Source organism: Peromyscus maniculatus, chromosome 15 (assembly GCF_049852395.1).
Source record: "Peromyscus maniculatus bairdii isolate BWxNUB_F1_BW_parent chromosome 15, HU_Pman_BW_mat_3.1, whole genome shotgun sequence".
Taxonomy (NCBI): Eukaryota; Metazoa; Chordata; class Mammalia; order Rodentia; family Cricetidae; genus Peromyscus; species Peromyscus maniculatus.
The window spans coordinates 41,687,287-41,709,933 of record NC_134866.1 but is presented as its reverse complement, the minus strand read 5'-3'; the positions used below and the strand labels follow the sequence as shown (position 1 = coordinate 41,709,933).

The 22,647-nt window shown below is 42.8% G+C and overlaps 1 protein-coding gene across 9 annotated transcripts in view; it reads left to right on the top strand.

Moving 5' to 3' along the window:
* Positions 1-22,647, top strand: part of Arl15 (ARF like GTPase 15) — a 392,450-nt gene that overhangs the window by 212,650 nt on the left and 157,153 nt on the right. Inside the window, exon 5 of one of the 9 annotated variants that reach the window (XM_076551878.1) lies at positions 2,215-3,853. The exons of the other annotated variants lie outside the window; for them this stretch is intronic. Coding sequence (XP_076407993.1) covers positions 2,215-2,274 — 60 coding nt within the window. The 3' untranslated portion in view covers positions 2,275-3,853. Of the gene's footprint in view, positions 1-2,214; positions 3,854-22,647 lie in introns of those variants that run through there. 9 annotated transcript variants of the gene reach the window in all.

Sequence of the window (22,647 nt, the reverse complement as noted above, 5' to 3'; positions counted from 1 at the left end):
CATAACACCAATGCACATAAAAATAAATAAATTAAAAACAAAAAGAAATCAGGCTTCTGGATTCAAGTCCTTCCTACTGAGCAGGTGAGTAAATCGCAGGCAGACATTGAATTTGTTTGTTCATCTGTAAAATGGGATAGTCCTAGACCCTGTCTCATAGTGAGGAACAAGGCTTAATGAAGGACTCCACACACTGCCCTGTCTTCCCCATTCCTGACAGGGGCAGTGCTGAGTCCAGGAGGTCAACTCTGAACTGTGCCTGCTGTGGGGCCATGCCTCAGGACTGTCCCTCAGATTCACAAAAGCAAAACAGAAAGATGTTCAAGTTAGGCACACTTCATGTATACTTTGGAGTGTTCTTAAAGACTGCATTCCAAATACAAGGAAGAAAGGTAGTTCCGCAAAGAACAGAAGAACACTGAAGACATTGTACAACTTGTAGTTTTGTCAGAGTTCACTGTATTTGTTTCACTCAGACATATATTAATAGTATTTTTGTCAAAACTTTCTCTCTCCTTCACCATTAGGTGATCCAATGTGCTTTTCTCTGAGGAAGAAACCAGAAAAATAAAATCTTGTGCTTTTTTTTTTTTTTCCAACTTGTGAAATCTGATAGTAAATTTTGTTGTAGACCAGTAGTCTATTCTGTTCAATTTCGACAGGCCACATTTGCAGTACTGTTAAATTACCTTAACCCCCCCCCCCCCCAACTGCCAAAGCCGGTGTAAAATGTGCTCTGTTGAGAGGGCTCAGAATGATGGTGGCAGTCGGTGGGAGAGGTGTGGGCCACCTGCAGAGGCTGATGGCCTCCCTGAGGCCCGAAATCTGCCTTGCATGCCTGTGATTGACAGCTTGCTTGTTTCTTTGAGGGCTGAGAGGTTGCTGGGATTATTTTAGAGTGTACGTGGCACCAGCTCATTCACATTTAAATAGAATCTCCTCGAGCATTAAAGGTGGATTACTTTGTATTACTTTTATTGCTTTTCAAGTGTTTTTGGAAACATGTAAGAGTCCTCCTAAAAACTGGATTTCCTGGAATGTGCTTTCTTTTAGGGAAATTTTAAGAATTTTGTCGCAGCCTTTTTAAGAGTCTGAAGTTTAGCAGCCAATGGGACCTGGCTTAAAGCAAATTACTTTGTTAAAACTGAAAACAGGGTGTGAGGGGGCGGGGGGGGGGGGGCTCATCCTATCTCTTTATTCCTGCTAATAAATCAGACCTGTGTGTGTTTAACAAAAACGAGGGTGTGCTTTTTTTTTTCCCCTCCCTCATTCTCAGTTTCTTTTGATCATTGATCTGGGTGACCCCACGCTTGGGGTTTTTTTCTTCATTTGACATGGACAGATTTTTGAAGTATCGCTCTCCTTTGGGAACCCCGGCCAGTTCCACTTGACTAACCTGTGATCTAATGAGCAGTAATGCGGAGCCACAGTGGCCATTTTGTGGGCTTTGAGGCAGGATGGCGAGACAGAGCAGAAAGGCATGTCTGAGGAGAAAGGGACGGCCGGGGGATGGAGCGGGCTGAGAAAGACTTGTTAGCCCACATTAGTGTGCCTGATTTACTTCACAACAGGTCAGGAAAGGCCAGCAGCAGGGTTGTCCTGGAACTGCAAAGTGGAAAACCCCCGGTATTAGAAAGCGTTCAGATCCCTGAAATTGTAAATTAATTCCATTCATTTCCAAGTCGGTTTTCACTCACCTCTGAATTGCAGCACAGAGCACCGTCGCTTCCTCTCCCATCTTGCATCTGTTTATAAAATGATGATATGACCCTCAAGTCTTTCACTGCTGCAGTTCTTTAGCATCCTGCCATGCTTGGCCTGGTTCGCAGCAAGCTTGGATGTGAAAGAAGCCAAACCACACAAGGTTGCTGCACTCCCAGCTCGGGGTTCAACCCTTAATGAGGAGCCCATCCATCGTCCCCATTTGGAAATGGCCTGAGAGTATGCATCTAGGGATTTATTTCTCTATAGCCGAAGGTAGCTCTTAACTGCTCCCATCTGCACAGGGCGGGCGTTGGTGTGTGGCTTACATATCTTCCTTCTAGAATATAACGAATAAAGCCCAACTAGGATGTAACAATCTTCCTTCTTCTAGCTCAGACTGATCACTATTTATACCTTTTAGGTGAAAGATAATAGAGTCTTTAGCAAAACTAACCTCATTTCTGTAATTATGGCCCTAATGGTGACCTTAAATCTTTTCTCTCTTCATAGCCAAAAGGACCCTTGGGATCTTCATACTACAAAAGAGAAAGAAAACCTTACAGTTGCTGATGATACTGCTATTATCTCACTACCATATGTGTAAGACTAACCAATACAATCCCTCTTCTGCTGGCCAGGCAGTGGGCACATGCCTTTAATCCCAGCACTCAGGAGGCAAAGCTGAGTGGATCTCTGTGAGTTCGAGGCCAGCCTGGTCTACAGAGCGAGATCCAAAACTACACAGAGAAACCCTGTCTTGAACCCCCCACCCAAAAAAAAGAGTATCTGGTGGTACAGGCTTTTGTTTGAAATTCAATATGTACATATACGTGTATGATGCTGGTGTGTATTTGTGTATATATATGTATATGTGTATATACACACACACAGGTTGTAAAACATTGTGTGTGAGATAAATATAGAAGCCAAGAAAAACAGTATGTCACTGACTAGAGTGCCGTTTTATCAAGCTTCATGGTTAGTGCTTGCGTGGGTGCTATAACGTATGTAAGGTAAAATATTTACTTTGTGCTACAAGGGTGTCCGAAATAGAGTGGCCTGCTCTTACAGTCCTGATTTGGGGGTTTGAGCTGTCCTAAAGAGAATGCTGTTGAGTGGATAAACATACGCTAGATAGTGACCAATCTACAGAAAACTTAGCTATGGAAGCTTTGATTTTTGTCTATAGGCCCGCTTATCTATAACTTTTGAAAGAGGCCTCCTCAGAGATGAAAAACGCCTTTGTTCAGGATTTCAAACCCGCATTTGTGTTTTTAGACTTGTATTATGTATTTAATAAAAGCGTGTGTTTGTCTCCCGACTGGTAGTCTTTGCACATTTACTATGTACACTACGAAAAGAGGTACAAGGAAAGACAAGGGCATCCCTTCTTCGAGTCACCTACCTGGGACAGATCATTTTTCCTCATGAGTAGAGCCTTTAGAAATACTATAGAGAGTGCCGTGGGGCCACAGAGGGACTGGAGGTAGCATGAATTAGCGCGTGGATAGCGGGAGGCGTGCTTCACACACATCAGGTCATTTCCTTTGCTAGACTGAGAAGTATGCTCTTATTTCCACATCTACTTCACAGTGAAGACCCAAGATCCATAGAAACGAAGTCATTAATTATGCAAGAGCCAACTACAGACCTAAATCCAAGCCTTTGGATTTCAAATCATAGGCTTTTTAAAGCTTCAATACAACAGTCTCATATCATTGAATTTTTAAAAAACAAAAATATTTTATTAATTTGATTTCTGAAATGTAATTTAATTTTCTCTTTTGACTTTGAAGTCTCGAATCAAGTGTTTTCTCTTTGGATGTGTCCTGCTACTTGGATAGATCCCAGCTGCCAATTTGCAGATGGGCCCTTTTTTTTTTTTTTTTTATAAACCTGCTCAATGGAAATGAGTGTAATATATTGAAGAAACTAAGCCAAATGAGTTTTCTATACTGTGAAACAGAGTGGCTATTGTGTTCCAGTGCTGGGGGAAGTCTGCCGAGTTGGGCTTCACTCACTGTCCTGTCCATCTTTGTTTTTAGAAATAACACCCATCTGCCCTGGAGAGCTGGTGACACCTCCAGCCATTGCTGTAAACACCCACTTCCTCCTAGAGTGCTCTAGCCGTCCCCCGCCCGCCCGCCCGCCCGCCCGCAGCTCTGACTCCACTCACTTCTGGGTTCACTCATTGCTTAACAAATTCTACCCAGTGAAAGCGAAGTGGGAGAGGGTCTTTGGGCTCTGAAGCCACACCTTAAGAAAACGTCTAGAGACAAAAGCCACGTGCCGCATTTTGGTACTAGTCACTCTAAAGAAAACTATAAATGGTCTAAATACAAGGTTCAAATCAGAAACAAATAACTCTGAGGTTTTTGTTTTTTTTGTTTTTTGTTTTTTGTTTTTTTGTTTTTTAAAGGTAACATTTGCACGTTTTGGTGCCTTACTAAATAGCCCCTGGCACCCAGGTAATATAATGAAGGAAAGATGGGCTGGATGGTGGATCAACTTACTGACTCTTCCTATAGGATGTTCCCAGCTTAATGGCCGAGGAACAGAGCATCAGAAAATGTCTCTTAGCTCACAGCAGAACTCTGAGTCTTGACTTCATACCACTGTTGATTTCTTTCAACCATATAGCAACTCCGTATCTTTCTTCCAAAAACAGTGGCTCTTTTTAAGAAGGCTGTGTGCCGCTCGAAGAGAGCAAGGATTCACTGGACAGGAATTTTGGCTTTGGATTTTGCTATGTTCTCGGCATCATGAATACTCCTTAAACACAGTGGGTGCTCACTAAACACTCATGGAACGGCTCCATCTACTGCCTTTGGACCACAGTGAGCCGTGTCTACTGTGGAGTGAGTAACAAGTAAATCAGACTGTGCCCTGCCATGCAGCGTTCCAACGGGGGACTTTTTAGAATAGTTTGCTTCATTACAGGTGACAGGCGCTCACAGCTAGAGATGGAAGAAATGAACCATTGAGATAGTGTTAGTATTAAAACTCCCTGTCTGGATTATCTGCCCTAGTACTTTGCTGTTGTAACTACTGGTGTTTTACCTTTGTGTAGTCTACATTTTTTTTTTTAATATATTGGACTGTAGATGAAAATTTTCTTATTTTATTCTTGAATTTCGAATCTTTAGTATTATAATTTTATTCATAGCCCATGTGTTTCTTGGCATGCTTGCATAAGTAGAACTTTTTACCCTTTGCCCCTTCAGAAATGGAAGTACACTTATGTATTGGAAGAACAGGGCGATTTCAAGACAATCCAAGCAAAGTTCTTAGGAACACTAGACGTGGCCTGATCATATAGGTCAGGTGACTGTATGATGATCATACACGTGGTGATTGTCACAATGAACTAGTATGGCATTTGCTAAGCAGATGATAACTGCCAGAAAATGTGTCTACTCACCCAGGATGGCCTGAGAGTCTCCCTCATTGTTTAACAGAATAAATGCTAAATGCTACATCCACCTTCATCCTGGGAATATGGTGAAAACATGTCAGGATATGGAATTGGGAAAAAAAGTGTATGTGTGTGTGTGTGTGTGTGTGTGTGTGTGTGTGTGTGTGTTTGTACATGTGCACCTGTGTAAACTGTATTTAAAATCAAATAGGCCTTAGATGTTTATCACAATACAGTCTCAATTTCCCAGCAATGGGAAATTGAATATGATATATACTGATACTTGGGAGGCAATAATAATCTAAAGTTATTTTTATAGGTTTTCAGAGATCACTTTCATATTCATGAAAGAGCTCAAGTGGGGCCGGAGAGATGGCTCAGCAGCTAAGAGCACGTGTTGCTTTTGCAGAGGACAAGGGCTCAGTTCCTAGCACCTCCATGGATGCTCACGACCATCTGTAACTCCAGTTCTAGGGGATCTGATGCCCTCTTCCTGCCTCCACAGGCCCCAGACACACAGAGTGCACAAACACACACATAGGCAAAACATCTCTACCCCTACAATCAAATCTTAGAAACGAATTTTTCTTTTAAAAGGAGCTCAAATCAGCAGACGCTGTTGGGAAGCCCTGTTCTCGTGGAGACCCTCACATGTTTCTTTTGCTCTGGCATTATTGCTGTAGAACAGTGGTTCCCAGCCTTCCTAACACTGCGACCCTCTTTAATCCAGTTCCTCATGCTGTGCCAACCCCCAACCATAAAATTATTTTGTTGCTACTTCGTAACTGTAATTTTGCTGCTGTTATGAACTGTGATGTAAATATCTGATATGCAAACCACCACCACCACCACCACCCCTACCCCCAAAGGGGGTAGTGACCCACAGGTTGAGAATCGCTGCTTTAGAACATCCACCAAAATACCAGCCCTGTATTTGTGCGGAAGAGCGTTCTCAAGTAGGGAGATGAGGAATGGCCGCCAAAGTGTGTGCCAGGAGAACAGCAGACTTCGCGATAGCTCAGCCCCAGGGCCAGATCACACGTGAGGCACCTGGTTTGCACTCTCGAGTGCTTATCCCTGTCAGGTTCTAGAGCACACCCTGATCCAGGCTTCCAGCTCAGTGCCGGGATGTTTCATGTTGGAGGTTAGCGATGGAGAATTCACCTTAGCAAAGAGCGCGTTCCCTGGACCCGAGTTCTGCGAGCACTCTACATGCAAAAGTAGACTCCCTTCTCGGTGATGACTTCTGGACAGTGAAAAGCTGTGTCGTTAACATCAAAGCGTAACCTGCGTTTGTCTGCTGCGCGTCCTTTATACTTCCTTTATGCATCTCCGTGCAAATGTACCTGTGATGTATGCACATGTTGAAGGGGAGAGTCCAACGCTGTAAGACTTCTGAAAGATGCTCCAAAAGTAGGTGGAGCCTGTCTTCCAGTCGACGACACTTAAACATCATGATGTGTGGCATGTAGGAAAAAGCACTGTGTGTTGGAATGATAACACTTAGAATGTCATTTGTGTTGATGGAAGATTTGACAGAACCAAGAGTGGTATGAAGAAGATCCACGAGAGGAGGGTTGGACCTAAGGCATAAGAGGTCCCTCTGAAACTCGGCCTCCTCCTGTGTAGCATGACATCTGAAAGGCAGAAGACATAGACTTGATGGACAAAAATCCTTTAAGGAAGAATGCAGGCATAACAGGTTGATAGGCTATGTGCCCTAGGTCACCTTGAGAAGTGCTGTGTTTATTCATTTCTTCTGTGGAAATGGTCTCATGGGTTCTGGCATGTGAGCTATACATGTTGCATGGTTTTTACCATTTATTTTTCATATATATATATATCATTGGGGATTGAGCCCCAGGCCTCATGAATGTTAGGCAAGTAGGCAAGTACTCTACCACTAAGTTATACACTTATGCAATTGCTTCTTTTTTTTCTGTTGTAAAATAAATTATATAGTGCTGGGTCAGCTATTTACTTACGAATTCAGGGATTTGTTCTATCTGTCCATGAATTCCCTTATTCGGCAGTCACTATGCACCTCCTTTGTAGCCATTGTGCATAGTGTCTCCTCTTCAGACCATGCATCTTCGTCGTTGAAGGATCTGTGCAAGGACTCTAAAGCCAGATGTTCCAATACCAGGAAGGTGTGGGATCTCACTTTATGTATAGGTAGATATGCTATGTAGGATACTATAAAGACACTCCCATGTTAAGTCTACTGCAGACCCAAAGGCTCTGGGCTATACATATATGTATAGAGTCATGGCTTAGTGTTACTTTTAACAGAATTTTCAGTTCTGGCCCATTAGCCATATGTAAGCAGCTAGAGCCTGGGAGGGAGAGGAATGTGCGGAAATGTCTCTGACTTGGGATGTCTTGTTTTCCAGAATCCCTGCCAAGGGTTGGCAAGCCCAGAAAGGCAGAGGCTGGCACCAGTCCATCGTCGATGGCTACCCATCAGACGCCTGTTCTAGAGGCGTGACCTAGATTCCCTAGCTGGGACCAGAAGGGCCTCATCACCCTCTCATCTTTTCTGCTTCCCCATTTCCTCATCTCAAGCCTTGCTCAGCCCTTAAATTTAAAAAAAAAAAAAAAAATGCCCTGAAGAACTGTGCCAACATGTGTCTGCCTTTCTCTGTGGCATGAGTACAGCTGTCATTTGATGTGTGGACACACCACCTGGGGCACAGTCAGCTTCCGGTAGCAGATGGAGTCTTGCTGGTCCAGGAGAAGACCCACAACTGGGTTTGCCAGAGCAGATGCTTTGCAGTCCATCTCTGGGTGTGTTCTCCTCATCCGGCTCATGCCCCACCTTTCTTCACCTCCTGTGTGGAGATGGCCAAAGCCCCACCACATTGGAGCTTCCAAGCCTCAAGTGTCCCTCCTGACCCCACGCATGTTGAGGAGTGTCCATCTCTTTGCAGTGTGAGAAGTATACAGTCTCTTTGGACACAGAGCTGTGCGTAACTATGGAATGTGAATAGTGGCATTGAAAAACATAGGCTGTATAGGCTATGAAAACATTTATATTAGCGTTTGCCAAAAGGTTGTTTGGCTAGTCTCCGGAGTGTTGGCACTTTAATTGCCTTTTTTTTGGCCTCTCAATAGGGCAGTTTGAATTTGAATCTATTGTTGGTAGATAATCCTACAGTAAAGTAGTACCCCTCACCCTCCAAAAAAAAAGAAAAGAAAAGAAGTATCTTTCAGGCTTACAAAATGTCCAAAGGAATAAGTTTCCCCTGTGGTTGGATACATATTCCTGTTTTATTGCTGATAATTGAAGAAATGTGGAAATGGATCCCTCTGATTTCCAACCTAGTACTTAAAAATTTTAGAGGAAATTTCATCTAGTGAAACTCTTGTTCGGCCAGTGTCTCCAGCCCTGCCTCTCAGCTCGAAAGCGGCTGCGTGAGGACAGATGCCTCATGACTTGGGGAAGGGAACATGACCTCAGCCCACACTGTCTCCTCGCAGCCTCTGTGGTTAAATTGCTCCCCTGTCTTCCCAGCAGCGTGTTCTTAATCAAAAGAAGGCCTGTGCTGATGCCCTTGACTTTTCTCAGCACCCTGAAGATTTTATAACTTCCTCTCATCGTTTCTTTCCCCCGTTTTCATTCCTTCTTTCTTACCTATGAAATACTAAAAAAGCAAAAAAACAAAACAAAACATTAAAATGTATTGAACATGCTAGGCAGTGGTGGCGCGCGACTTTAATCCCACCACTCGGGCGGTAGAGGCAGGGGGATCTCTTTGTGTTCGAGGCCAGCCTGGTTTACAGAGTGAGTTCCCAGGACCACAAAGGCTACACAGAGAAACTCTGTCTCAAAAAAACAAACAAAACAAAAAAATATATTGAACGTATATACATGTAGTTTAAAGACTGGTATTAAAGGCAATGCCAGTGTCCTCACCACATTATTAACCAGATCACCAGGCCACCAAGATGGCTCAGCAGGTAAAGATGCTTGCTACCAGTCGATAACCTGAGTTCAGTCTCCAGGAGCCACATAGTAAGTAAAAAGGGAGCTGTTCCCCATCCTCCACATGCACACCATGTACATGCATGTAACACACAGTAGATAGGTGGGTAGACCCTAGGTATAGAAATACCAAAGGGCATCTAGACCACCACCAGGATTCCGTTATCTTTTCTCTCATTTGTACAGAGTCCTTTCTTCCACCCAGAAGCAACAACTCTCCGGAACTTTGTGCTCCCCATTTCTCTGCTTTTTATATGTCGGCAGCGCTTATATCCACCTCCAAGTCATAGATTATAAAAAAAAAAAATGGTCCCTGTTTTGAGCGTGGTAAATGCTAGTCATCAATACGGATTTCTGATTTTGTCCATCATCACCTGTTAGAGATTCATCCATGATTGATTCTGGAACTGTGCTTCTTCCTTTGCTGTTGTATAATATTCTTTATATTATAATGTATCTCTCCATTCTGGTGCTGATGGACGTTACGTTATGTATTGTTTGGTTATTGTAATCACTGCTGCTAAGGACATTTCTGAGTGAGTCTGACAAATTCATAAAGTCATTTCTCAGTAAAATGCCGAGTACGCAAAGCCAAGCCTGCTAGGAACTTGAGACGTTTTTCTAAAGTTAGGTAAGAATTTCCTTTTGTGCAAGTGTTTGTTGATGGTTGGTATTAGTCACCTTTTAAATTTTTAACCAGCTTTTGTGTCTAGTATGACATTTTGTGACCCTTTTTTTTTTCTGATAAATTCAATGTTTGCATTTTATATTGACTTACAGCCAGTAAGCTTGCTGGACCCCTGTGGTTTACTGTATATTGATATTAATGTCAAGTACTAATTTCATTGCAAAGGGAAGTTTCTTTCCTTCTTTTTCTATCTTACTCTTGAAGTAGTTTTCTCATCTTCCTACATTAACTGGTTTCTCCAGGAGGGCTTGGAGTCCTGCTGGTGATCAGGTACGCCTTTCTCCTTGTAGCTGGGAAGAACAGAATCATCCTGCATGGTCTTTACTCATTTAATAGACGCCTTTAACCTAGTGGCAGGTCAGGAGTTTTTATTTTATTTTATTTTTTTGTTTTTATAGACTAGATGTTCCTTTGTATTGTGAAGTATAAATTTATATAATTATCAGGAGGATTACATGGTTCTCCTTACTAATACTAACTTATTAATGTGATAGATTTTTTTATTGCCTAACATTTAATCACCCTAACATAGTATGAGTTGTGATGACTAAAGATAAACTGTCAGAAATTTTCTACCCTTAATTAACACAGTCTAATTAGAGAGACAAAGCGCAGTTGAAGAAAAGTTAATAGATACCACAAGGGTTGATAGTAATTACTTGCTTCGTTACTGGGGCTGGGAATTCAGTCGTGGCCTCTAGTGGGCCCTGACAGCTTCCCAAAAAAGTGTGGTAGGCCAAAGGCAAAGTTCTTTGTAATGTGCTTTACCAAACTGAGGGCATTTTGAGGTTCTGATGGTTTCAGGTAATCATTGCCATAGGGTCCTGCTCCTTGTGAATGATATGTTTCGTGGAAGTGTTTCAATTTTGTTCACACAGTGCTCTCCAGGAGCCTCTCTGTCCTCAGGACATGCCTTCCGACCACACATTTTGTAGGTCATTGTGCCCACCCTGGATTTGCTGCTTGTACTATCTTGGGGTTGTCTCTTCCTTAATCACTGACTTGATTCTTGGAGTTCTTGGGCAAAAGCACTACTTAAGAACATCTTGACTCTCCAGACATTCACGGGCCCCCTCCAGTTTGAGGAACACAAGGCCAGGCTCCCGCATCGGCAATCCCTGGCTCTCGGGAAGCTTCCCGTCCACTTAGAAGCCAGAATTACAGTGTAACTGTGAGTCACACGGTGGCGTTGTACAAGAACGGATGAAGACCCGCATTCCCTTTTGCATCTGCCATGGATCTGCCTGTGCAGCTTTGGCAATGTTGGCCATAACATTTTCACAGTAGGCAGTGGAGCAAGGATTGAAGAAACATGGATGCCCCAACCGCAGTGTGTACTTTTGGGCGTACTCTCACACACATAGAGAGACAGACAGACACACACACACACACACACACACACACACACGCACACACTGGTCCAATATGGGTCCGTTTCATTTAAAGTACTGAGTATTCACCTGTCTTTCTGCCTTCTCTAGTGCAGTCCTAAGGGGTTTTTGTAAATCCCTCTGCTCACACCCCCGCCATTCCACTCTGCATAGCTGTCCAAGTTCTGCCTGCCCCACAGTCCCATGTTTCATCACATCTTCCTTTTTCTTTGCAGTTCCTCGGTTATGAATTCATTTGTTTCTCCTCTTGATCTTGTTGCGTCCGGCTCCATTATCTCTACATCTCTGTCTCCCCCTCTGCTTTTTTTTTTTTTTTAAAGCAGTCATGATAGTGGGCAGAGTATCCCGCTATCCTCCCGGGACATTTTTAGCCTCTGCATCGTATTTCTGTGGCTGTATGACCAATCAAATCATGCCCCAAATGGTATCACAATTCTGCTCATTGCTCTTTTGCGCCACTTAGTTCCGTCTCTATTACCTGTGGCCGTGGTAGCATAACTCCTGACCGCTTCTTCCTTCCCAGCCTGTGTGAAAGTGCTCGGTGCCCACAGAAACAGGTCACATGCTTGTGTTAGAGCAGACTGGAATGCTTTTGGCAAATACAGTTGGGGTCTAGCACCTCTGCCATTCCTTGCAGCTCTCCAAACCCAGGGTACCACTTTCAGAAATCAGGAATTCAAAAATCCAACCCAACATGCTTTTTGAGGTTATTGCTGAGGACGAGATCTGGCGCTCGGAATTGCTAAAGTAGCTCAGCTCCGTGGTCTAGTTTAGAAACTCCGAACTGTAGCCCCAGTCCCCACCAGTCCCATGTATAAGTTAAAAGAAGTCCTAAAAGCCATGAAAATTACATGCCTGTGGAAGAAGTGACCATTGGGCTTGGTGGTGCGTGGTGCCTATAATCCGGGCACAGAGGAGGCAGAGGTGGAGGATTGCTATCTGAGGGAGGCTAGCCTGGTCTCCACATCAAGACCCTGTGTCAAAAGGCAGCAAAACCAGGTGTTGACTGTGTATATGTAAATGCCTCTTCCTTCTGCCACAGTTTCATGTTTTGTCCCCTTGTGTTTACATCATTAAGTCAACCGCTTATCGGGATTTTCTTTTGAAGATTATATTGAGTTTTAGGAGCCTGAGGGTTTTACCCGCATGTTTGCCAACACCCCTTCTCCCCCCCATATTCAGTGCTTGTTGAGGCCAGGAGAGGGCTTCGATCTCCTGGGAATGGAGTTACAGGTGGTTGGTAGCTACCATGTAGGTGCTGGGAATCAAACCGGGGTCCCCTGGACGAGTTCACCTAACTGCTGAGCCTCCTTTCTATAAAACTTAATTCCTGTTTTTATGCCAACCAAGCCCAAATTCAGAAGAATGAAGGCCAGCCCCTGCTCATCATAAGCTACTTGCCTTTTCTTTACTTTCTTTCTTTCTCTTCAATTTTTGGTTTTTCAAGACAGGGTTTCTCCATGTAGTTTTGGTGCCTGTCCTAGATCTCACTCCATAGACCATGCTGGCCTCGAACTCACAGAGATCCGCCTGGCTCTGCCTCCCAAGTGCAGGGATTAAAGGCGTGCGCCACCGCCGCCTGGCTTTTTTATTTTTATATTTTGGCCTTACTTTTCTTTAACCCATTCTGATTTCCTTTATTCTTAGCTTATTGGGCAAGTTTGTGCATTTGTGTCTAATTGGCATGCTTTTCCAGAGTCTTTATTGCAGCTAACTAACTCTAAGTAGAGCACAGTCTAATTTTCTGCTTGTCTCGCCCACCCCCATGTCTCCCACACATATACTGTGCTTCCTGGAGAGTTTATAAAATACATTACAATGGAAGTCAACTGTTACTGTCAATCAAAAACCTGATAAAATCCACATCTTAGGCTGGAGAGGTGGCTCAGGGGGTGGCTTCCTGTGAAAGCGTGAGGACTTGAGCTCAGATCCCTGGCACCCTCATAAAAGACAGGTGTAACAGCATGCACCTGTAACCTCAGTGCTGGGGAAGGGAACAGAGATGTGCAAATCCAGGGAGCGCACTAGCCAGCCAGTGCCAGCCAGTCTAGCCAAATGGAAAGCACCAGGTTCAGCTGGAGGTCCTGTATCCAAAATAAAAAAAAAAGGTGGGCAGTGATAGAAAAAGACATCTTGATGTCAACTTCTGGCACAACTATGCACATGCATAGGTGAACACATTCGTACACATGTGTATACACGCATACATCCCACACACATCAAAATGTTTTTTTTTAAAACTTACATCTTATAAACAGATGTTTAAGCTGCTACAAAATACATGGAGATTATTCTTGTTTAATAGCCTTTTTTATTGTCTGTGTGTCTTGAAAGCTTCATATCTTAACACTCCTCCCTCAAGTTCTAAAGTTCCTGTGATCAGAATAAGGGTGTTTGCACTTAAAAAAAAAATTGAACTAAGGAGCAATTAGAGAAGCCTCAGGAAAGTGCCTGTGACCCCTAAGATTGAACCTGTTCAAGTGTTCACTAGACCTGAGCCATATGAGCTCCTGAGGCCCGGTGTTGAAGTGGAGCTATGGTGTCCAAGCCTCAGAACTCTAAGAAGTTGTAGTTATTAGTAACCTTCCTCGTCCAACATTTGTCAGGGCTTTTGTTTTGTCCAAAGCCATGGCTGCCACCACGGGCACTGAGCATCCAGTAGAGGCGAATGGAAATTTCAAGAACACCCTTATTCTGCATTTAAGAGCACAAGTTAAAACATTTTGACCCTTCTTAGTTCTGAGATGGTCAATATGTGAATAGCTGAAAGGGGATTTCAGAACAGTGTATGTTTTAAGCCAGGTCTCATTCAACTGTTTGTGATGAAGGACCCATCTTTCCCCTTAAAAGTATCAGCTGTCATATTCATCACCAGCCTGTATTTCGGTGGATGTGTTCAGTAAGGGGAACTGATCACACATTCGAGGATCATGATCCATGTCAGATCTCATCAGCACGCCTTCTCCATTTCCATACGGAACACTTGTCCTCAGACCACCGCTAAAATACTGTTACTCTAAACTTTAGCCGAGAGTGAGAGAGCAAGGTCAGTGGGAGTACAGTAAGATGATAGATGTGGCCCGCTGGACGGGAAGCCACTTAAATATTGGCAGATGTGCACGTTTTGGTCCCCATGCATTTGCTAAGCCCTCTGGAAATCGTGGAGTTAAAACTGCGTCCACATTGTTGTTTTTGGTCCCCTTACTCTGCAGGGAATGCACATCGTAGGGTGTCACTTCTCTTCCCCCAAAGTGACTGGTGGCCTGATCATTGGACGCACCGAATACCCAAGATACATATCTTCTGTAATGGCAGGGAATTGCTTTCTCAGGTTTCGTACATTTGTTTCATTAAAATCCGTGTATACATCGTCTCAGACATTTAGCCAAAGCAATAATATTCGAACCATAAAACAGCCTCACTGAGGATTCATAAATATGACCTCTCCCACCCAATCATTTTCATATCATGTTTGTCCCTTTAGCAGCTTCCAAGATGATGTTTTTCAACTCCCATTACACACTAAGAATTTGCTTGGACAAGTGAAATCAGTTGCAGTCCTGTTTGCCAGAACATGGTGCCACACCCTTGGCAGGTAGGCAATATCATCTTCAAATCTTTGCAGGGTCACTGAGCATTATTAGCCCTTTGTCCCCCTAACAGGACCAACCCAACCTTCCATAGAAAGATGGGACTTTGGGGACATGGGCATGGCAGTGTGAGTACTCTCCTGCTGCATACAGAAGTGTACAAGAACAGTGGCCGCTTATGGTCCCTTTCAGACAGGCATGGAGAACAGCATCAGAGCAGAACAGTGGGCCAAGTAATTGTTCTTTCTGTGGCGCTTTTCTCCTCAAAACAACACATAACTTTAGATAGACCCCTTTAAGTGACAGCCTCTGGATGTTTTGTGAAGGAAATCAGTATCACTGCAGTGGCCCAGCTAAACGTACTATCTGTTCCTCCACCCCTCTGTGAGTCTCCAGATCTCTAAGATTAGAGGAGCCCCAGAATAGTCTGACCCACCCAGCCACTCTATCAGCAGCTGCCTGGGAGGTAAGAATATGCTCCCATTCTGAAATATACTATGTCCTGGCAGGCCTTACCAACCCCCGGGAAGGTTTGGCTACAGAGCCTGAGACTAACATGTCCATTCACTAAGGCCATTGGCACAAGACCTTCCTAAGGGCTTACGTTTCCCACCCTTCTTGCCCCATGTAGTCCCTTGGCCCATGGCCAGTGGTCCCCCTGGAAGACTTCCTGATTTCCTGAGTTGAGACTCCTCCCAAAGAAGAGACAGAGTGACTTGAGCTCCTTGGGTCCTGTAAACCCCCGGTTATGGGATAAACAGGGCCTGTGTGGGGATTCCTGTTCCATGTAGGTAACTTAGTCATCTGGCTGGCTGTCAGACTAATTCCACACACCCCTCCCTCCTCCCTTATGTTGGAGCACATTTCTAAGGAAGCTTTGTTGAATAATGAAGAACAACCAGACTGATGAACCTTTTCTGAAGCATTTTCCTCCCTTGGAACAGAAACACTCTGTTCTCTTCAGTAGCACTAAACAACCATTAGATACTGTGCGGAAACCATAGTTCTACATACATGATTGTAGTCCTGCATTACGACTATTATGAAAGTTTGACAGCTCAGAGAACCAATTCCTATAAACTCATTAGTGAAGAAGAGGGACAACATTCATATACACTTTGAATGAATTCCTGAAAGAAACTAAGTCAGAAAAATACCCCCCCCACACACACATACACACATACACCTTTGGTTTTAAGTGTAAATTGAAGGTATTCTCTCAGGGAAAAACTTTTGACCTGAAGCAAAAATACACATCCCATTTAAATACATTTGAATTCATTTCATTGTCAGAGGCCGGCCAGAGCACAATTGATTCTTGCACAACCACCCCTGAAACTAGTTAGTCAAATGAGCACTCAGTCCCCATAGCATAAGACGTCGAAGAGAGGCATTTAACAATTAAAGTGCACCATTGAATTGCCTCCAATTGCATTAGGAGCCCCCCCAGCTCCATGAGCCTCAATTGTTTAAATAGCCACAGTGGCACTGGGTATTTGCTACACAAACACCCAGCAGAGTACATGAGCTTTTCTCTTTCCTTTCTTTTGCTGTTATAATTGGAGGGCATTGCTGGTGAAAAACAATTCTTTGATTTGTTCTCTTGACAGTAGAGAGACAGCCTGGTTATTTCTTCCTTGATAAATTAAGCCCCATTGTCAAACATAACTACTTGGAAAAAGCAATGCATTGTGTGAATCGGAACTCTTAGACTGCCTTGCTTACATAATCCCCTTTATGTTTCCCTCGGATATTTTGCTCTAAAATATGAAAGTATGTAGCACCATTCTCTTCTCTTTCCCTTATTTTCAACAAAGGTAGCCATTCTGCTGGAATCCGAAGGGCAAAAGTAGCTTGAACCTAGGTCTTTTAATGTGCCCCGTTCTTCATCAGCCCTTCCTTATTTTCTTAAAATGTCACTTCATGAAAAATTTGACTGGTTTGCATGTGCTAAAAAGATATTTGCATTTTGTCCCCCACCCTTTGAAAAGCTGGGTTTAAACCAGGCCACAGGTGAAACCTCAGCGTTTAGAGATTTACATTCAGAGAGAAGCACAGACTGATGAGGGTCTAAGGGGTCTTGGTGTGAGGGTTTCCTCTTTGTGTCTGAGCTAAAAGTGGCTGTGGAGACTGTGATGTGTGTATGTGTGTGTGTATGTGTGTGTGTGTGTCTGTCTGTCTGTCTGTCTGTGGGGAAAGTAGAACATTCAAGTTGCAGTCGTCACCAGGATGATGCTTTTTATAATGATGATTTTTAAAACTTAGAATTGTTGCCTCCCAAATGTGAATGCCTATCTATCTATACGTGTATATGAAATTTTGAAAGGAGTAAAACTTAACGGTGCTGAGCATTTGGTGGCTAAATTCTAAAGTGAGCCTGTAAGGAGAATGTCAGAGGGGTCGATATTCCACCCTGAAACTGATTAGAATTTTTATACTATTTAATATTGAAGATTATTTCCCCCTTTCTTATGTTAAACACAAAGATACAATAGTCTTGGCTTTCAAAGGACAGGTTGATTGGGCAATGAGCGTTTGTAAGAACTATGCTCTGCAATGGAGATTTTCACACAGTGAGAAGTTCTGGAGTATAGAAAATCATCAGAGGGCTTCACATCTTGTATCTCTAGAACATCAGTTCATCAATGGAGTGGTGACCATGGACTATTTCAGCCCCCTTTTTCTCATCCTTCCTGCTCATCATTACTCTGTAGTTCGTTACTGAAGAAAACATACAAGAACCCACAGCTAGATACACACAAAAACGTTGGTATACCACATGCATTTTCATGAATTGTGTTAAGATATGTATTTTTATTTACACTAAGGATTGAGTTATGTTGCCCCCAAACTAGTATGGTCACACTCTCTCACCAAGGTCATGTGGGTGAAATCCTAATCTGATAGGTTTGGTGAGGCTCCTTGTAAGCTGGCAGCAAGAAGGTGGCCTTCCTGCATGCTGGAAGGGAGCCCTCACAAGAGTGACCACTGGGCAACTGGCCTTAGACATCCTCAGGAAACTGGAGGCTTTGTAATTGGAAACATTAAAGCTTTCCAGTCCCCTTGTTCATTTAATAACTGGGGAGATCTGTTCATTCACAGGTACCCTGCTAAAACTGGTAGTCCTGTAGGAGTTGGTTGAATTTGAACAATATTCTTCTCATGGCCTGCAGGTGAAGGTGCTTAACACCAGGCTGATGAACTGACTTCCAGCTCCTGCTCTCACATGGTAGAAGTTGTCCTCTGACCTCTGTACACACACACACACACACACACACACACACACACACACACACACACACACACACACACTTAATTAATTAGTTAATTAATTAATTAAGAAACCAAACTCAGAGAGGACTTTTTAAAATTTTCAACAGTTTCAAATCTAAATGCTTATTGGAACCAGAGATACTTGGCTATAACATGTTTCCATAACTATTTAAAATAAAATTAAGAAAAAGAGTTTTTCAACACCTGTTTTATTTTTCCTTGGAGATGGTTAAGACATGATTGAAGCAGAAATTATTTTAGAGCCCAATCCAAACGCCTGCTTTAAAAAATAATCAGCAGGATTTCCCGGGCACTGGGAGAGGCCCTGTGAGTCAAGTGGCCTGCCGCACTGCTGCATGCCTGTGAGCCTGGTGGTGAGCGACAGCAGCTCCAGTGCCTGTGACGTCCAGCTGGCCAGCCAGGCCAGGCAAACCGGGGAGCTCCTGGCCCAGTAAGAGACCTCAGCTCTGAAAACAATGCTGAGAGTGACTACGGGAAGACCCCCACATCAGCCTGTGGCCGCCACATGTATGTGAGTGGATGAACACAACCACACACACATGTATGCACACCATCGATGTGTAGGCTGGCGCTATCTGTTCCTGAAGGCATCTTAGAAGAACTGTGCGCACAAGGTGACTTGAATATTGTATGTACCATGTGTAAGCCACAGCCAGAATGACCCCTGTGATGGATGGTGATGGGCCTGGTTCCCTCTCTCCAATTCTCCACCTTGCTTTTGTGAAGTAAATAATATTTTTAATTTTCAAGAATAGTTCAAATAGAGTGTGCATCTGTTCCTAAGCCCTTGACCTAATGAACATGGCGACGTTCTTCTGGAAGTATGTGGGTTCTCAGATGCTTGTATGGGACCTGGTTCACAGCAAGTGTTCATAGACGCTTATATCCCAAAGGAATAGATCCAATAGACGTATCCAGGTTTGTGTGTCTTTTGAAATTTGTGTTCTGAAATCTGCCTCCCCACTGCCATGCTTCCGGTCTGTATCTGTCACCTGACTGCTGTCAAGAGCATCCAGACAGGGAGATGTTTTCCCGTTGCTTCTCTCATTAACATTTCTCTGCTCTCCTGTATTGAAATGTAGAAAAGCGTTACTTAATGAGTTTCAGAAAGTGCTGATGTTAGGCAGGTTTTAAAGAGGGGAGAATAATTTTTAGACAGCGACATTTTGCATCAACACTTCATGTGGGCCGCTTTGCTTCTTGCCTCATTCTCTTAGGAGTCATGGTTGTGTTCCAGTTTCCTTTCAGATCTCTCTTCCCTGGTGTTGGGTTGGGGTGACTTTGGTCTACTTCAACAATGGATGCTTTGAGCAGTGAACTCCAGTGCATAATTTTCCAGTGAAGTCACAGCAAAGTGGGGGGACGACAAAAAGCGGGCTTATTTTTGGAACTGGAATAGTGCTGTGACAGAGGCATCAATCCTTCTAATATTCCAGCGCAGCTGTATCTGATCATTTTATGTTTGTGTAAATGGTAATGAGAAATTTCAGAATCGTAGCTTTTCAAATGTTACTTGTTCATCTGTAAATATTTTTATGAAATTTCATATTTTAATGAAACACATGAACTGTGAGTTCTTTTGAATGAAATAAAATGCTCTTAATCCATTTACAAGTCATTTCCATTGTCACTTTGCTACTAAAATAAGCGCAGTACCACATAGCCATAATTTAAAAATTTCGTTAAGCTGACTTTCCTACAGCCAGGGGTTACTAGGATAGTGTGTTAGTTAATATGTGATCGTTTTTACTTATTATTCTCCATTTGTTAAGGTATTTTTTTGGGTAATTGGAAGGGAGGCTCATTTTACTGTTTCTGGGAAATCTTTAATAAGTGTGGTTATTTTGTTCTCTTTGTTTTAAGAAGTAACTTTAGAAGAAACTTCTTTCATCTTATGAAGCAAAATTCAGAGACCGGTTTTCAGTGACCATTGGATCAACACTCTGGAACCTACTCTGAGGATTACCAGTGTGCCTTCTTAGGTACATCTAGGTAGACACAGAACATAGCTCTGTCCTAGAGGAGAGTTGACGTAGTGTTGAAGCATGTACTGGTCAGCTATTTGAAGGTTTTCTGGTGGATGTTCACAGAGCTCTTCTCATGGAATGCTTGCCAGAGAATGACCCACCGTGACTGCAGCTGCTTTTGTTGGTTTTCTGTGTGTTCTACACATTGCTGCTACTCAAACCAACATGCATCCAAAGCAAAAGCTCTTCGGAGGCTTTTCGGTTGATTGTGATGCATGGATGCTTAGGAACTAATGGGCTTCAGTAATGATGAAGAACCCCAGCAGTCTGGCCATTAGGAATAACTCAGCTCTTTGCTTTTTGTCTATTACACTTAAGAGAGTATTAGAAATAATGAGCAAATTAAATTAAATTTAAAAGACTCTTATGAAGGCAGTTTCTTTAAATACTGGAAATGCTATTGTTTGAAAAGAATAATTCGTTTAGAATTTATTTAGATTTGTTGTAATCAAATTACAATAATTCAGTAGAGACATTGTTAGCTTGCATTTTTCCCATAGTGCTTTTGTAATTATGTCTTTTGAAAGGAATGGTTTCTTAGATTCCATAACTTACCAAAACAGTCACAGATACATTGTAAACTGTCCAATGCAATATAGTTAAAAGTGAGGTATGATAGAGCCACTCTCTCTACCTAATCTTGCCCTGATATAAGAATCCACATTGCTATAAAAGGCAGGCAGTTGTGGAGCACAACTTTAATCCCAGCACTTGGGAGGCAGAAGCAAGCAAATTTCTGAGTTCAAGGCCAGCCTGGTCTACAGAGCAAGTTCCAGAACAGCCAGGGTTACATAGAGATATCCTTTCTTGAAAACAACAACAACAACAACACTGCTAATAAAAGATAGCTAAATTAACTAAGGGTTGCAATTTAAAACCAAATGTTGAAACAGAGTCTGAATTGAAATGCTTTACCTATTACAAGTGTATGCGTTTTATTGTTTTTTATTTTTAACAGCCTCCAGACTCCCTACAGATTGTCATGAGAGTCCCTAAGGGTCAGTTAGTGTAAATGCTTGAACATTGTTTTTCCTTTGGGACTATGAAGGTCAGTTTTTTTCTGCTTGTGTGACTTGGGATAGTCTCTGATTTAGCTCCGTATACTTCGGGCTTAATTCCTGAGTTCAGTTTCCTGGGTAATTATGCATGACAATGGCAGTTCTGGTTCCGTCTCTATACAGCAACTGTCCTTGGACAGTGTAATGAACTATCCAACTGAGTGATTTTTCCCTTTGGGCCTCCTTAAGTATCCCTTCTCTGAAGCCATCTTTTCTGTCTTGTTTTCTTGACGTGACTGCCACAGTCCTTTTGTTTGGTAGCAGACATCCTTAATTGCGAAATCATTACAGTTTGAAGAATGTATTGCTTCTCTTTTATGTTCTAGCCAAGAGAATTTAGAGTTTGAGGAACTTCAAAAATTAATGACAGTATATTAATAACTCATCAATATTCTTATTTCTCTCTGCTGAGATTTGCTGGGTGACAGTGGTGCCTAGTTATCTCCAGAGCAACTTGAAACATCTCTGGTGTAACAGAACATGTTATCTTAAGAGAAGCTGCAGATTCACTGCTCCCTCAGTAGCTACCAAAGGAGGGACCTATCTGCTGTAGCATCTGAAGTAGCCCAGTTGTTGGCTTTTTATAGCACAAAATCTCTTTTAGGAAGTCCAGTGATGTCTGCCACATTGAATGTTTTGTACATAGTTTAGCTGTTTAAAACAACTTTTACGATAAGATTCAACATCATGAGACTTATTAGTTCATTTCGTTTTATCCTAGAAGTGTCAAAATTATAAAGCTCTGGGATCTCTTAAACTTACTGCCACTGTGAGTAAGATAACAAGTAGCTGGACACAATGATCTATTCCTACGGTCCCTGGTATCCCAGCTACTCAAAGAGGCTGAAGCCGGAGCCCAGAACTTTGAGGCTAGCCTGGGCAACATAGTGAGAGCCTTTCTCAAAATTTAAAGGGAGGAGAATGTCAGCTAAAAGTGTTTGTTTACAGGATTCTTATTTTCACTCTGATTTCCTTTTGTAGTGGGGATAGTCTTAAAGGCAGTTTGTGCTGTCATTTCACGGTGCTTATCTTGGGGCTGGGGAGATGATGACTCAGGGGCTCAGGCTGTGTTGTTCTTGTAAAGGACCCGAGTTCCAGCCCCAGTTCCCACGTCAGGAGGCTCACAGCCACCAGTAACTACAGCCACAGTGGGGTCCAACTCCTCTGGCTTCTGTGGTGCCTGCACTCACTTGCACGTACCTGAACACACACACACACACACACACACACACACACACACACACACACACACACACGCCTTTTAAAATAATAAAAATAAATCTCATCAAAATAGAGTAGATATCATGAAGTCTTTGATTTTCAGGTATATGAATTAACAGTCTTTCATCACATTACTTTCTATGGCACTCTGTTTTCTCAGTCTGCCAATATCTTCCCCACACTACTAGATATTCATACTAACCCTCTGAGGTATACATATGCATTGTTCACAAGGACAGGTATGCGTTTCAAGTGGGATAATGTAAAATAATAA